Source organism: Taeniopygia guttata, chromosome 2, assembly GCF_048771995.1.
Source record: "Taeniopygia guttata chromosome 2, bTaeGut7.mat, whole genome shotgun sequence".
NCBI lineage: Eukaryota > Metazoa > Chordata > Aves > Passeriformes > Estrildidae > Taeniopygia > Taeniopygia guttata.
In genome coordinates, this window is record NC_133026.1 from 147831023 (window position 1) to 147848849 (window position 17827).

Consider the following 17827-nt stretch of genomic DNA (forward strand, 5'->3'; position numbering starts at 1 on the left):
ATAAACAGCATCTCAAAACTGTGGCTTCAATCTTCCCACTGGTAAAATTCACATCCTGAAATTCCTCTTGTGCCTGTCGAATCAGAGCTCTTGTGCTTAGCCTGCAGCATTCACGAGCTGTCAGCACATTTTCCCCATCTCACGGGCAGGAGTACGTGTGCTCTGCAAGCCGAACACTGCGGGAACACAAACCTCACCCACTTGCAAAAGTCTCTCCTCTCCCTCATCCCCCTCCTCTAAGGTCTTGTCAGCAGGGATGGCTGCACAAGGGCTGGGATGCTGAGCTCTCAGCTCACTCAGATGCTGTTACTGCTCTGGAGGATATACAAGGCTGCCTCCTTTGTGCAAACAAGGAATTTTTTGTGGGGCACAAGACTGGAGGGATAATGGGGTTATGGTACTGAGGAGAGTGGTAATCAAGTGAACAAATGAATAATAGGAATATTATGGAGACATAAACATGGCACTGCAAAAACTTGACATCCAAGGGCAAAAAGCAGAAAATTCTTTCCAAAACTAGCAGCAGAAGTCAGAAGTTAGACTATTCTCCACCCTGGAATAGTCAGTAAAAACCCAGAGGACCAAAGAGACACTTTGCAGGGAAGAGGGCTGGGGCACTGTCTGCCTTCTGGGATAGGAACCTGCTTCCTGCACTGCTGTGATATTCAAAGCTTCTACAGCACATTCAGGCCTTTGAAATGCACCCACATTTCTGCTGTAGTCACTCCCTATCATAGGGACAGGAATCAAGACAAAATCTGCATCTACGTTAGAGACATAGGAACAAATAATTAAGAGGAAAATTAAAATGATGATATTAGGTTAGAGATGTAGGAAAACTGTCTGACATTTCCTTAAAACTTGTATTTCAAATTTTAGATTTCCTTAGGAGTCGGATGCAAATAAGTCTACACTGTTACAGCAGAATTAACTCCCGAAAATTTGGAAACTATTTCATGCCATGTCAGCACCTATAGTAGAGCCATCCATTTTGAAAGACCAGCTAAACTGGTAATAAAACAAAGCCCTTGCTCTTCAACAGCTTCAGTACAGAAATATTAGTGTGGTGTTTCACACAGAGAGTTCTGGAGGTGTTTTTAAGCTGCAGAAGAGTAATATCTCCTTCTGGCAAAACTATTCTGCCTTTTGAAACTCCCTATGCAATAGCATGCCAGCAGCAGCCACGGTGGGTTAAATAAATTTCTGGAAAATGGAATTAAGGAAATAAGTGACAGGCCTCTTAAAGGATTTCATAATCCAGCTCTCCCCTTTTCTGTCTTGTTTCTGCTCAATTATTGCTTCTCAACCTCCTACAACTGTCCTCCCCTTCTCATATTTGGCAGCTGTGGGAGTCGTCAGTGCTTCATTAAGCTCTGCTGCTGCACGGCTATTCTGCCAAAGTTGTAGAAAGGTTTATGTGGCTTTCCTGACAATTTCTGGTTTAAAACCCAGTTTTATGGTGCTGTGTCAGGAAAGAGAGGCGTATGTTAAGAGAAGTGAGCCAAAGGTATGTGTGGAAGGGGGAGAGGGGAAGCAAAAGCCTGGGAACAGCTGAGGTCTGAGGAATCAGAGAGAGAACACATGGGCAGATCTGCAGGCAGGCAAATGTGATTTTCCTTTTAGCATGATCACAAATGCTGTCAAGCATAGCTTTTAAAGCTTCCATTATTTCTTTTAAAGTTTCTATTCCTCCTACTAACCTACTTCCAGAGGGGCAACCTATGGTAATTCAGGGAGAAGACTGTTTCTAATTTACTGCCTTTATAACAACCCTTATTCAATATTGACACATATGTCTATTACTTGATTTATTTGCTACTCCTGCTGCTGCAGAGGAGGAGGAATCAAAAGCAATGCATATGACCTGCCCTGCTCAAGGAAAGGCCACAGAATCAACTGCTGTTGTAGATTTATTTTTTTTTTTAACCGTAGCTAATTAGCAATTCCTATAGGTTCCACTGAATTATATCCTTATCAAACCCACAGTATTATTTTTGCCAGGGTACAGTGTAAAGTGCCAGCTTTACTGAAGACAGAAGCTGAACCTTTTATGCTCAAATACTGAGAATGCCAAAAAAGCTTTCCCCACACTGCAGCAGGAAAATAAGCTGCAGAGCGAGCAAGGAAACAACACTGCCAAGGGCTCCCACCTACTGCTGAAGCTGATTCACTCAACTTTGCCAGATTATCTGTGCTGTCCTTTTTGGCTCTTGGGAAACTTGTTTTTAACTTTTCTTGCTCTCTCACTTATTAACCAATATTTAGAAATATATCACTTTGACACTAATAAGAAATTTGCATCACAGTGTTTAACAAGATGAAATGGAATATAGATTAAATCTGATGCAACTTCCAGTGTGCTGAACCAGCACTAATAAAAAAATTTCTTTTTAACCACCACTGTTGAGCAGTTTTAAGGGTATATCAGAGGTGTTTACATCAAGCAAAAAACTGAAAACTTTCTTCAGTGTTCCAGAAAAATACGGGTTGTGTTTTTTATTATAGAATCACCCAAGGCTGACTTCACAGTGTCAGGGTATTTATTCCCAGCCTGTCTCCTGCTGCTGGCTGGTTAAGCAAGCTGCAGACGCAGGACTCGAAGGTCACACACACAACATCAGCATCCATTTCCCTTCACTACTAAGTGTCTAAATGTATGCAGGCCCATGTATGAATGCAGCAGTCAATAAGCTGTTTCACCACACTGATCCTTCCCTCGCCCTTATGGGATGTAATTAAAAGGCATCAGCAGTACGTGCTGCCCCACTTGGGCTCGGCGCATTACGTAACGCTGCAGCACTTCCCGCTCCTCTGGCTGCAAGATTACACATCAATTACTGTGACATGTGTTGCCTGAAGAGATGCAGCATCCCAGTTCATCCAAAGCTCAATAGGGTTTTTCGTCACTGTTTCTAGAATATTGACAAATTTATAAACACGGGACTTTGGCTCAAATTCCCTGGAAATTCCCAAACCCAACAAGTTCCTACACACACAACAGAAAATCTTTCAGCAACCTGCTCCTGTTAATCAACAGTGGAGCTTTTGTTGCAGTGATTAACGCATTAATACCCTCGAATATGACCATCTACTTACATGGCTGAGTCAAATCCCAACCAAAAACTCTTGTTAACCCCTAGTTGTAACTCCAAGTAGAGTCAAATCTCAACTGTTAACTCCGGGTATTTAACCCAGATTGAAACAACCCTCCCATCTCCTAAAAATGTCTGGTCAACAAACAACTTTTCACCTTAAGAACAAGTTTTTAATTAAAAACCTACTGACTTAAGGGAGCCCACAAGCACCATGAGGCAGCAGTAGGTGCAGCCTACTTGCTCTGGTGCTGTTCTGCTCCACAGGGCAAGGAGTTTGTGCTCAAAGGAAGCTTTAAGCACCATTCCACACTGCTCTACCCAGACCTCAAGGGTAGGTAAAAGTCGGATTGACATAACTAAGCAAGGGCTAGGAGATCCCAAATGTTCTGGGACTTGCTCATGGCCAAGACTTTTAAACCACCATTGTAGCAAACACTGGGCTAGAAGGCATCACCAAGATAATAATTCCTATTCACTGCAGCAGAAGGTTCCCCTGATGTGTCTATTCCACTCCACCAACTCCCAAGTACTAGGGAATCATAAAGAATCTGGTCCACTTTGCCAAACAAATGACTGGCATATACATAGTCCAGCATGGCATCTGCTCAGTGTACCCAGGAACAGAACTTGAAAAAGGAAGGCAAGCAGACTTGAGGGTAGCCAAAAAAGTATTTTTTTTGTTGAGCAGGCAGCCAGACAGAGTCCGGTCAGCACAATATTTGCGCCCTTGAATTGCAAGCAGCAAAGAAAACAGTTCACTTCCAGCCTCAAGAGTAAAATGCAAGGAGCTTGTCTCTGCACATTGATAAAAATCATTCTTTCCTTCCCCAGTTTTCAGACTTGACCACATGCTTGGAAGTCACATGAAAACATTGACTTAAGGAGGTGTTTTTTGGCCTGCGTACCCCTGCAGACACCATCTGAGAACGTTTTTCTTCCTGGGGATTAGTGACCAGACAGTTGATCTTTACATTTCAGCTGGGATCACATTTTCATAGTCCTTTTAAGGGTCAGAAGGTGCTGCAGGCAGCTCCTTCTACAATTACCCTGGGTGACCCAACAGAAAAAAATGTAATACCTAATAAACGTCATAGCTACCCAATATACACTTCATATTCCAAAAGCCATTTTCCCCCCAAACTGCCAGGAAAGAAAAAAGCTGAACTGATCCTACCTACACTCCTTAGGCCACTGACATCATGCAGTTTCAAAGTGCTTTACTTCCCTTTTCAAGACTCAAAGCCTCCCAAAAAAGCATTAATTTCATGACAGGCTTACAAAAAGTGTATTGTTACTTGTTACCAAGCTGAAAAATCAACCTTCTGGACTTTCTAAAAGCTTTTGGACTACAGGTTTGTTTATGATAGGAATAAACACTCTGTCTGGGATAATTTTGGTCATAACGTGCTAATGGGAAGCTCTACCAGAAAGTCGGCAGAGAGTGGTAACACAGCATTTGCTTTTTGATCATTTGCTGTTTTAAAAGTGTTGCTGAATTATGTGAATTAATATATAAAGAAACACACTGATTCTTCTAACTCATTATTCATTGTTTGCTTAAAAAAAACCCCAAACAGGCAAATTTTGCAAATAACCTATCCTAAGCCGCTAAAGAGAAACTGCATTCTTCTACGCAGTTGCCTTTATTGAGGTTAATTCCTCATGTGGCTACATCGAGCGGAACAGAAATCCTATTAGTGCTTTCCCTGTTTGCTGCAACAAATGAACAGCATGTTGGAGGTTGCAGGCACAGTTTTCCACGTACACTGCTCCAGGAAAAACACAGCAGTTCACCAGAGGCTGTAACGATCTCTAGATATAAGAATGTGGACGATCAGAGAGAGAGTTTTAATCAACTGAGGATTATCCCTGCCAAAAAATGTGGGTTTTCTCTATAGCTATTGATGCCACCAACCACCAGCCTTGTGGTAAAGCATTATAGAAAATCATCCTCTCAGATGAAATTCTGGGGCTGATTAAAGACAGTGTTGGTGTTTATGGAACCTGCCTCAAACTTTCCTAACTTGCATGTTTTGGCTTGAACATTAACTTACGTGAAACACGTTCTATACATGTACAGGGGAGATTTAAAAGCTGCTTTCACATAGAAGTTTTCTAAATTCTAGTTAATAAAACCCTTGATCTTAATATTTTGAGCTTGTAGGGTCATACTACAGGGTTGCTCTCATAGGAATTTTTAGTAACTAGAGCAGAGTCTCAAGCAGCGCTCCAAATAACTCACTCACTGTGTCCCAGAGAAGTTGCTCCCCACCCTCACTCAGCTGATTAAAAATTATACAACTGCATTTGTACATGAAAGATAATGAGATCCATGGAGTCCCTTTGCACCAAATAACAGGATTTGATAGTCTGGAATAAAATGTAATAATACAAGATGAATATGACTTCTTACTGCAGACCCTTAAATGTGATTTTTACTCACATGTATTATGTTGCCCAATCAGTGAAACTACATGTGGAAAGATAAATTTACCAATAAAACTTGAAGTTAAACAAGCAGAGCACACCAACACAAATGACAGCAAATATTTCCTTTCCAAATGTGCAAATGATGAGAGTTAGACCCCACTGGGGAGGAAGCAGAACAGAACTCTATTCCAACAACCAGACAAGTGTTTTCATATATATTGTGAAAATCAGTTGTCTTTTATACAACTCTGCATGTGATTTGTTCTTGCCAATTGAACTTACGAAAGAATGGAACAAGTTATATATATTATATATACATGTATATATTATTATATATGTCATTTATACATATATACAAGTTATATATAAGTTATAGGTGTAGCAACTCTGCATTATTCAGTCATCCAACAAAGACCCTGAATAATTTCTAAGATTCAAATCGAAATAATTTGCAATATTTGGCAATCCTTTCATACCTGACAAAGTTGTACCAAACTCTTCTGGTGAACATTACAGCTTAAAAACATTTGAAAACTTATTTTAAACACATTTGCCACAGAATACACAATGCAGAAAAATAACCTTCCTCTCCAATTATCTCCATAACCTCTGGCATACACTGACTCTCTCCAGACTGATGGAGTCCCTGGCACAAAATTCATGATGCGTGACTTTGACTGCCTCAGAGAAGGGGGAGCACTTGGTAGACTATTGCTTAATTAAATTACAGAGAAAGAACCACCTTCAGCCTTTTAACTGATTACATAATCTTATTTTATCATGCCAAGCTCAAATATTGTGACGGCTCCCCCATGCACTTCTTGAGTTTCTCTAAAGTTCCACAGTGAGATCATATTGGGGGGGACCCAGGGATGTCAACACTGCTGCTCACCACAGGCCTAGCCATGACCTCTGAGGTGTCAGCCAGTTCAGGCTTGAAAACTCTGTTTGTGGCATACTTCTGCTGGTTGTAATGGAAAGGAAAGGAATTTAGGGAAAGGAAAGGAATTTAAATTCTCTTTTAATTTCATACAGATGATAGTTTCCTTCTGCTCTTATTTAAAGGTCAGTATTAAGTCAACATTATTTGCTTTGTGTTAGAGGGTAGGTTTAGATTGGATATTAGGAAAAAATGCTACACTGTGAGGCCCTGGCACAGGTTGCCCAGAGAAGCTGTGGCTGCCCCATCCCTGAAAATGTCCAAGATTAGGTTAGACAGAGCTCTGAGCACCCTGGGATAGTGGAAGGTTCCCTGCCCATGGTAGGGGCGTGGGACTGGATGGTCTTGAAGATTCCTTGCAGCCCAAGCCATTCTATGATTCTATTTTACAAAGACATTAATATCAGGAATACTCAAACCCTTTTCTCTAAAACAGCACATGTAGTGCAGAACCATTACAGAGGTGAGAAACTGACACCAAAGTCTAGCAACCAGAAATTTATTCCTTTAAAGTTTTGCAGAATAATGACTTAAAGGGAGGAAAAAAGTGCAAAGCACACTGCATCTGCTCTTCTTTTCTGCTGCAGCTTGGAAGAAAACAGCAGATCAGATATTTCAGTGACATCCAATCGCTGCACAAATTGTTTAAATTGCAGCTGAGTATGATAAACAATCATACTCAGCTGATTGAAGTCACCTGATGCAGTCCATATAAGACAGCAGGTATGCCTGTAATGACTCTTCTTTGCCAAAAAATGTCTGGCTTGGTAGGACACTGACTCTGAGTTTCCAAATCAGGTAAAGAAAACATAATGAATACAACAACTGTCTCCACTACAACTAATTAACCCCAGTAAACAACCATTTATCTGAATACTCAAGACACTTTGGTTTAAATTAATGAAGATTCTTCCCAGAATGCCCAAGTTTAATACTAATTTTAGAATATGTAATTTAATATTTATTTTCATGCCACCTACATGAACTTGATCTCTATTCTCCAAAGAAATATTTTACTTTCCTGAAGTGTCCAGCTATAACATTTGTAAAAGGTATTAAAACACTTCCAGAACAAGAGGTCATTTAAAGTAGGATATTTTTGGAATTTGCAGATTATCCTGGGGGCTGGGGGCAGGGGTGGGTAAACTCAATTCTGATAGAATTATTGAAAGAGCAGGAAATTCATGTTTTTATACAGCCAATACAGAGAACATATAGAAAACTATCCAGCTCTGCTTATCACTTGAGCCAGAAAGAACAGACACTGGGATTCAGAGGAAGATAGAAATTCAAGGTGAAGATGATCTGACCAGAAGTTATACAAAATTTATGGGCATAATAAAAGCAATTGCACTGCCTCACAATGGGACACTTGCCAGAGACAAAGCTTATACCAAGGACAGAACCAGAGCACTGTAGGGACTGAGCCTTTCTGTTCTGATACCCTGCCCCATATCAGGACCTCCATGGGGAAAAGCATTCTTGCTCTGGAAGTGTTAAGACATTTTTGAACCAAGTGGAAGCTCTCTTCTCACACTTAGCACTCCCCAAAGCCTGGAAATATGGCACCTAACTTTGCTGTAGAAAACTGTAGCCCAGCAGTCACCATTCCCCAAAAATAATAGAAGGTCAGATTCAAATTCTTCAGTATACATGCTCTGTATCTACTACTCGGAAAAAATTCACCTGGAGGCTCCAACTGAAGATCACCAAATATAAACAGAGCTGAGTTCGTCTGTTTTTGGAAAAATCTGCATCTGTGCTGCTCTGTACCCAGCTACTCAAGACTTCAGGGAGAAGATGTTTATGGAGTTACATGAGCTATAGGAGATTTATCCAAACCAATGCAGACATAATCCATAACATAGATTTTCCCTATTTAGTTAAATGGACTTGTATTAAATATTACTAAACTGAATCAGTAGCACAAAACATTTGCAATAATTTCTTGCAAAATAGCCTGCAGGAAGTGTATCTGAAAACTCTTCAACTGTTGTTTGGTGAAAAGAGGATGATTAAATGGGGTCCAAGAGGGGCATCACAACAGAAAGACTCTTGCAACAAGTACACGGGAGACTGAGGGGAACACAGTCAAGGGGCTGCAGCTCTGATAATCCTATATTAAAACATTACATGAGTTGGCTTGCTGACCCTCTTTTCATTTCTAAAGTGGCTTTAATTCTGTTTCCTTGACAAGTAAGACTCCTGTTCACTAAGGAGTTCCCAGCTATTCCTTTTTCATAACCTGTCTCTCAGTACAGAAAGCCACTGAAGCTGTGGGGTCGCCAGTTCCAATGCTGGCCATCCAAATCTCAGTTCTGCATCTGCAAGTCTCTGCCACCAGAACCCCACCCAAGAGCTGAAAGGTTTCTTTTTACAGTAAAGAACAGGCAATTGCCTTCTGGAAAATTGCCCTGGTGGCAATTACTTTGTAATAAAGGAGCATGGAAGCACTATCGAGTTTCACCTATTATTGCTATGGCAAAGTTACCTCTCGGTCAGAGCTGAGGGTCAAACTCAAATTCTGAGCAGAAAAACTCATCCATGTACAGTCAAGGCTTCTCCTGACATCTTGGTTCAGATGAGGGTGTTTAGACAGAAGTATAAAGAGATGTTGGGCATGTAGTAGAAAGCAGATTAAGAGGAAGGGTTTAGGCTAATAAAGACGTTGCATAAATGTGTGTTTAAAACCACTAAATTTTAATGCATTTCCAGGAGGCCAAAGTCTGTCCCTACTTCTCTCATCTTTTCCCCACTACTCACAGGAAATCTTAGTAAAAATGCAGGGATCCTGCAGTTCCTTTATTCCTATCTGTGCCAATTTCTACTCTAGAACTATCCTTGAAAGCAGCAGAAAGGCTTGCCTTGAGTCTTAAAACAAGGTGGGTCTGCTATGTGTGAGAGGAAAGAATTTCAAGTCAATTTGGTGACCTAATGATAAGAGAAATCTATAAAAACCCTGTTTACAATACACTGAAAAAAGAATTTAATGCTATTGGCTGATATGAAAATTTAAAAAAAAATTGTTTAATTTAATATGGTCCCATACCCAGTTCACCACCATTAACCTCTAGCAGTGATTAGTCCTTATTTCTGTACTTTACTAGGATATTGGGCAAGAGAAAAGGAATTTGGCAAAGAAGGGGAACAAAGATCTCAAAGTACATTTAAGTAATGCCAAACAGTTTAGCCTCTCCTAACCCTTGGCTACTCCAGATAAAAGGCAGGCAGCATGCTGGACAGGAAATACCTACAGGTAGGAAGAAGCAGCTACATAAGGATAGAGATGTACATTTCCTTCTTAGAGAGTGATTATTTTTGGAGGCTTCAAGCTCTTCTGACAAATCACAGACTAAAATGTCTATTGCTGCAGAAAAAATTATTTGAAGAACAGAGGTGACAATGAAATCAAAAATTGCTTTTAAACCTCCATCCTTTGCTGACAGCCTGCATTTTTCCACAGTTTGCTTTACCCTGCACTTTGCTGCCTCTGTCAGCCCACAGTTTTCAGACCTGTTCATATTTTTTGTGTCTTATACTGGCCACTGCTCTAACCTCAGACCACACAAACTCTTAAAATGAAAACTTCTGAGGATTAAAAGAGTGTTCACACAACATTTTTACTGCGAACACTCCTTATGCTGGTGGGGAAAAAACCCAAACCACATTAAGATTCCCGCAGTACACAATTAAAAGCTCACGGAATTCTGTTAAAGATTTGGAATGGGAAAAAACAGCACCATAATAAATATGAACCTTATTTTAGAAGTAGCTTCTCCAGCAAGCTTTATTCAACCAAAAATACAGGGAACAAACAGTTACCTACTGGTAAGCAGTAATAGGAAACATATTTCATGCTATTGGAGAAGCCTCTGAATCCATTTGCACTTAACTCTTCTCTCCTAGAAAGGCTTTTCATCCAAACTCACAGTCTGTAAGACCCTAGAGCCAGCAGGAATCCTCACATTACCCAGCTGAAAATCTGCCATGTGCTATCAGTGGGGCCTCTGAATGCCAGATTCAGTGTTACTTAAAGAAAAACAGAACATTGATATAAAAAGTGCTGTAAGAAACAGCTATTGCACAACTGCCAAACTGCATGGCACTTGCCTTCATATGGAAATAAAGCACATGCTCCTTAACTGCCCCCAGGATTAAAAATCTTAACAGTTCCTTTCAGTATCTTTCTTTTAAATATATCTTTAACCCAAGCTTCCACTAAGGCTATCTGTGTTCAAAATCTGTGCTGCTATTGCTTCGAGGTCAAAAGATATTTTATGTAAGAGAGTGACACATGATATGAGAGCCTGCTTGCTTGTTAGTTTAAAAGAAGTACAGTAAAATTAGTCTTACACAACCCCTTAGTGGGCATAAAATTAGTCAATAAGTAAAAAAAGATGGGTGGGGAGGTTTTATAGAGCAATTAACATGTGCCTCAGGCACAGTATTTGCAGTCTTATACATTCCATCACATGAGATGTGAATACAAACTTTATATGATCTTACACACTAACCAAAGCTAACAAGGCTGAAAAAAGGATTTAATTGTTTATTATTCCAGTTTTTTTGGATCCACCATATATTCAATTCTTGCCCTCAGGTTAGCTGTGTTACAGCCCTCTCTTGGGACTGATCAGCTCTCAAGCCATTAATTCTTCCAAAGAGAAATTCAGATCTTGCAATTCACTCTCAGCATCAAATGCAGCCATGCCTGGGAGCACGAATGCACCTGGATTGAACAGGAATTTAACTCTGGGAGTAAAAGGCCAGGTTATAGCAACTCAGTTTCTTCCTGGCAAGACAAGGTAAGGTAGGACACGGCTGAAATGGAAGATGAAGCTTTGCAGAAAGGCAGTTAAAAATACACAACCTTAAGGTAACCTCTGGCAGAGATGAGGAATAAACTCAACTACTCGAGCTGAGCTGAAATAGACTGAGTGCGGCTTTGTATTGAAGAGCTTCCTCCATCTGCACGAGGCTTTCCAGCACTCAGCTCTTTTTCATTAAAATTATAGGCAGCCTCTAACAGCCCATCCAGCCCTTTGCTCCCTTCTTCCCCATGAGATCTTTCAGGTTTTTAGATTTCCTTTGATCTCAGGCTTAGCCTTAGGAAGGCTATCTGCTTCCACGCAAATTGAGTCAGCAATTGATACCTTAATTCCTTTGAAGAAACAGACCTAGAAGCCAATTCATCTGTAACATTTCATGCTTGGTTTCTAAATACATCTCCATAATCTCCCTTTATCTCCATTCTTCTCAGGCAGGTATCAACACTATATTTCAATGGAGAGAGTCACTACTGCAAACTGAAAGAGTTCACTCTGGAATATTGAATCTCTTCTGCATAATGAGTTCTCAGCTACCACAGAGATTTCTCAAAATCAGCAGTTTGAATTATTGCTTAACACACTTTTTCCATACTGGCAATTTCACATGAACTAGATTTCAAGACCCTTTATGCACAGTCTGCTAAGCTTCAGGCTGGATGAATTTTGAATGTTAGACAATTTCTTTTTTAACGAGATACTATATGTAACTGCTTTAGCTGTAAAATAACAGCCCAAACCCCTGAACAGCTTTCCTATGTATAAGAGACTAGAGCAACTACAGCGTTTTGCTGATTTGAAAGGATCTAATGAGAGAAATAATTTTGGTTTTTCCAAACAAAAATAATCTATGGTGTTCTGCTTTGTGTAGTTCAGCCTTTCTTTTTAATAAAATCTAGTAATTAGCAGTGAAATACTAAATTTCCAGAAATTCTATTCTTCAGTGTTATTGCCTAGAAACAACACTGATGCTCAGGGTTAACTGACTAGTATTTAATGGTAGACTAGCCAATGTTTAATACAAGAACCCATTAATTCTCACAGTAAAACAAAATTATGCCATCACAGAGAGGCACTCAGATATGAAATGTATAAGAAAATCAGCTATTCCTGCAGCATACCAGACAAACATCTCTAAATTTAAGAGACATTATAAATGTAAGCACATGTAAACTCATTTTCCTCATGTATCCTTACGAAACTATGTAAATGTACGTAGATACTTTTAAAGAGAACCAGTGCAATATATTTAATTTATGCAGGGGAATGAGGAACAGCTCTGGTGCTGACAGTCACTTCTGTGTCTATTAACTATTCATAAAAAAACTCAATAGCATTGCAACAGTAAAGGTTTGACAAAGCTTTTACCATATTAAACATAAAATGTGAAATTCATGTTTACAGCTACCACTACTCATTAGTCAGACAGTGAGTTTTTCATGCTGAAAGCAGCAGCTACCCCAAGCCACAAAATACAGATATTTTTCTTCTTCCATAGTCCTAATGAAACAGGTAAATGGATCCCACCTTTCAGAAGAACTAAAATGGATTTACATCTTGTATTAAAACCAAAATTTTGTTTGAATTAAAGTAGAAATAATCTGAAATTACCAAGTTATGTATTTATTAATGGTTTAAAGTGTTATTAACATAAGTAACGTATTGTGATTTCACTGAACAAGTTTCTTCAAAAAGCAGTTTCTCCAAGTTTACATCACACCAATCTTTGGTTTCTCCTCCTTTTACTTTTATTCAAGCAAAATCCCATGCAAAATAATTTTATCATGTATCCAAATCTTCCATGAACTTATGAACTGGGATGATTTTAGAGACTTAATCCTTAGAAGCCAAGTTTAATGATGGAAGAAAATACACTGTCATTTATAAACAATAGCAGGGATTTTAATTCTCTCTCACAGATAAGAAGCATTAAGTACCAGATGTTTCAGAAGGCAAAGGCCTCATCCTGCTCCTATTGAATTTGTAGTTTCTGTGCAGGGGAACCAAACAGCAGTCTCAATAGTCAAGAATAACATTAATCACTCAGTTTCTCAAAATCACTGTACTCATTAACAGGTAAAACTTAAGTTCTGAAGGTGCTGAAAGTTTATTTTCTAGTAAAATTTAACACTGGCTAGGAGAAACTGCTTATTGAACAGGTCCCAAAAAGGTTAATGGAGATTTTTAGAGATAATTTCTGAAAGTGTTAACTAATACAATTTCATCTGGACTCCAACTGGAATTCTTGTTTTTGGCACTCTTTTACACTGTTTGAATTCTCAAGAAGTTCACCGCTTCATTTTGATTCTTAAGGTGCAGATACTAAGAAATCAAAGAGCGAGCTGTAATTAAAAAAAACCATGTAATATATATTTGGCTTGTACTTGTTGCTAGGCTACTGAAGCCCAGTTATGACTACAAGACTGTTATAGATTCGTAGCTGCATTTCTGACACAGCAATGTGACATCAATTATAGCAATAAAGACAATTATTAAAGTTAGAAATTAGAGCTTCTTTCAGTATGGGTGAAGTAACTTGGGTGCTCCAGCAGCTTTCCAATTCACAGAATGCATAGAGTCAAGCAGCTTTCACTGATGCTTTCAAGTTCTCTTGTTAAGATTTCAGAACTTCAGGAAACTTAAACACAATGAGTTCAACCACTGCTGAACTGGAAAGGGACCACCCAAGTGACCACCTCCTTCAGCTGATAAAATCTCATGGGTTACAGAACAAGTAGGATAGGTTGGTCATCTGCCAAATCATAACTACACCTCTGATCCAGGGTACTCAAACTGCAAAGTCAAATACCTGCAAGCAGAGAGTGTGTAACACCATACTAATGTGCCTAAGTTTTCATGGTAGTATCTGACAAGAATCTCAGATTATTTCAGTGATCAAAGTTTTCCCAGGTACAGAAAAGCACAAGGACACACTGTAAAGTTTAGTTGTTAATATTCAACACACTCTGTAAAGAGTCATCTTTTTCTAGATACCCAAAAGGCTTCTTGCTCGTCAGTGTATTATAAGCAAAATTGGTTGAGTCACCCCACTTTCCCCAGGTGCCAATTCTCAAATATAGTTTCCTGAGCCAATTTAATCTCACAGAAACTGATCTTTGCTTTTACCAAAACAAGAAGCAAAGGGAGTATTACATCAGTTTGACTGCTATATTGCAACCCCCTCCAGTGAGGAATAAATATAGTTCACGCTGAGGCAGACAGATGTTCAGGTTGATAAAGGTAAACAGAAACATGTAAGAAGTAATTAACAAAGAGGCCAGATAAGTCACCCGTGAATAACTTAACCCTTTAGTGAATCCAACATTGTTTTTAGCCCTGCTGAGGGCACAGGAGCCAAGCAGAAAGCTTTCAATTAGTTCCCAAAGCACTGGCATTTGTAACTGCTACCTCCATTTCTTATCTTTGTGCCTTGGAACATCATTGCTGCATCCCCACAGACCCTTACATCGCTTTATCCATGTGCAGCTTTTCTAGATGTGGGAACCCTCTTCCTCCATTCCCCCAAATCCCGATGTTATTTTGATCACTGGAGTTAGGGAAGGAAAGGAAGAGATATTTCTCAATTATCTGGAGGAAACAGCTAGCAAAGCTCACAAAAGAAACGTAAACTGGAAGACGGGTCAGTAATTACGAGGATGGTTTATTTATGCTGTCTGACCTTACCCTGTGGTAAGGTAAAGTCAGCTTAGCCAGCCATACATTTTAATCATCCAAATGCCAGCACAAACAAAGCAAACAAAAACGTACAGGTCACTTACAAAACCAGGGATCTTCTCCATGCAAAGCAGGATGCAAGTTTTTGAGTTTGTGGTAGACAGTTGTTGAATCAATGCTGCCAGTACAAGGGACTGAAGTCTCTAAATCTCAACTTACCCAAAACGCAAAACCTCAGAACAATTTACAAATGTTACAAACATTCCTAGATGAAGCTGCATGTATTTTATTTAGTAAGTCAGGTTGATCAGAAAAGCTCTTTTTTTGGACCTTTTTAGACTCTGTTTTAACTATAGATCCAAGAAGACCATCTGATGAGCTCTGAAAATTAAAGTTTTCAGGAAAACATAGAGGCTTAACTCATCAGCATCTCCCATGGCACTAACTGCACTGATTATTCACTCCATTCACTCAAAATAAACCAACTTGCAATTTCACATGAAAACACATTTTTAACTGCAGCAAGACTGCATGAAAGTACTTGTACATCACATGCTCACAAGTTCAATCCAAAATGCCTTTTTCTCAAGTCAAACAAACAAACACCCCCCCATGTGTTTCATTCAAGATGCCGACCTGGAAATTTTTAAACAATGTTGTAAACAGTATTCATTGAACATTATTATTGGTTGAGTGCTTCTGTTTGGCCACAGCTGAGCAAGCTGTAAGGCACACCTGCACAGGTAAGCCAAAGCAAACATATCATATACAAATATATAGCCAATTATACAGTGCACACACATGGTTGGTTTACTCCGAACTCAGTCTGGCATTTCCATTCGTGTCGTGTAATATTTTCTGATATATGATTGACAAGTTTCTGTATTTGATAAAGGCAATATCAGATACTCTTAATTATGTAAACAGTTTATTTGAAATCTAATGACAATACTCACCATGAAATTTAACACTGACTACCCCTATTCTAAACCACACCATTATCATCTAAGGCTATTGGTATCATACTTTATTCATAGGTATTCACATGCTGTAAACTCCACATTAATCACGTAAAAAAGACTCTCTAGTGGTTAGAAATGAATGCAGTAGTTCACTGGAAAAAACAATTTATCTAACTGTTTAGATATTGTAAAGTAAACCTGAAGCATTTCTCTGTAAATTAAAAAAATGCTTCACTGCAATCCTTTATAGCCTAATATTGTTTCTAGTTTCTAGGACACTTACCTTGTAGTAGAGAATTTTAGAATTAAAATCAGGTTACATTTTTTACAGAGGGAAGCAATATTAGACAGAAGATGAATGCATGTAGAAATCCTTCCCATTTAAACATGATCACACAGTTGAATCTGCTACGGGCACTAAGGAAAACAACCAAAATTCTTTTTACCTTGTGTACCTTTAGTTGGCAGATGCATCTTCCCTCTTTGCCTGGCTTCAATCAATGCAAAAAATATATAGAAAGTTTTGACTTACAGAAATGAGAATTACTTACCAATTTGTAACAATACAGGTGTTACCAAAGCTGTCTCCATGGCATAACAAAATTCCCTGCCAAACATTACTGCACCATGCATCACCCACAGGCGTATCGGTATCCGGTCTATGGATCCTTCACTAATGGTCTCCTCCCTACTTTCATTCTCCTTGTTTTCTGGTTTCTGAAGCTGTGCCACAGGTAGATCTTGAACTTGCATAGATTCCGAGTCAGCATTCTGAGGAGCCATTTTCATTACCATAAAAAATATATATATTTGTTATATCTATATAAATAATACTACCATAACTCCACGAACAAGTTAGGGTGTCTTCTCTTTCAGCTTCTGTTCCTCAGGCAAGTAATGCTTATATTCCTCTTGTACAAACAGGTATCTTGCAGCTTCTTGTATAGATACGAGACATTAAGAATGAAAAGCTATTTGGTAAGAATTTCAACATATGGCTTGCTGGTTTACTGTGAGTTAGAGTTAAAAATCCATATTTGCCATTCAGTTAATACCAGTTTCATAATTATTATTGAAGAAGTGCTGAAGTTGTTATTCGTGCTACACAGAGGTGGAAAGGCGACACAAAGAGGTGCTCCACTGTTAATCCCCATCGAGTGGCTGATTAATCTGCAACAAAAAGCAAGCATTTAAAAATTTCAATAGGCTTTTTCAGGATATTGTGTCCCCCCCCTTAACCATATAACCTATTTCCTGCTTCATGCTTTTCCATTGTCCTTGCCTAGAGTAGGGTCTTTATTCCACATTCCCTCCTACCTCTGCACTTTCCATTGAAAAGCAGTTGTGCCTTGTATTTAAATGATGCTTTACTGTACTCCAGTTCCTCTGGTTTGTGGTCCTACACAAAGCCACAGAAGAATGTCAGGGTACTTGTCCAAGATCCTCAGAACACCAAGCACAAGATTAAAATTCTGGGAAATTTAAAGCAGGTTGCATTTCAGAAACAGCATAGGATATTCCAGTTCTATGCCAGGAAGATGATTCATCAATTACCATGGTCACACACACATCTCCATTTAGACTTTTAGAAGTTGCAAGTTACTTTTGCAGTTCCATTTTCACAATTTATCACACCATTTTATACTGAAGATATTTCTCAAGGAAGCATAAACTAAATAAGCCATGATGAATATAACTAAGGATTGATATTTAAATATTTAAACTTAAATGAGGATATGCACAGCATGTGAATTCATCTTCTTTCTGCACACAAGACCAGATCATCTTACTCCTACATCCTGTGAGACCGCTGAAATTAGTGAAAGCAGAATTGCACAGAATCTTCCACATTAAAATTATTAAAATATATTCTAATCAGGTAAGATAATCTTCTTCTGT

The 17827-nt window shown here is 39.0% G+C and overlaps 1 protein-coding gene across 3 annotated transcripts in view; it reads right to left on the reverse strand.

Annotated features, from left to right (window-relative positions):
- Positions 1–17827, reverse strand: part of SLC45A4 (solute carrier family 45 member 4) — an 84516-nt gene that overhangs the window by 19307 nt on the left and 47382 nt on the right. For all 3 annotated transcript variants that reach the window (XM_030266774.4, XM_012572121.5, XM_030266773.4), the window contains exon 2: positions 16480–17098. In XM_030266774.4, coding sequence (XP_030122634.4) covers positions 16480–16723 — 244 coding nt within the window. In that variant the 5' untranslated portion in view covers positions 16724–17098. The remainder of the gene's footprint in view (positions 1–16479; positions 17099–17827) is intronic.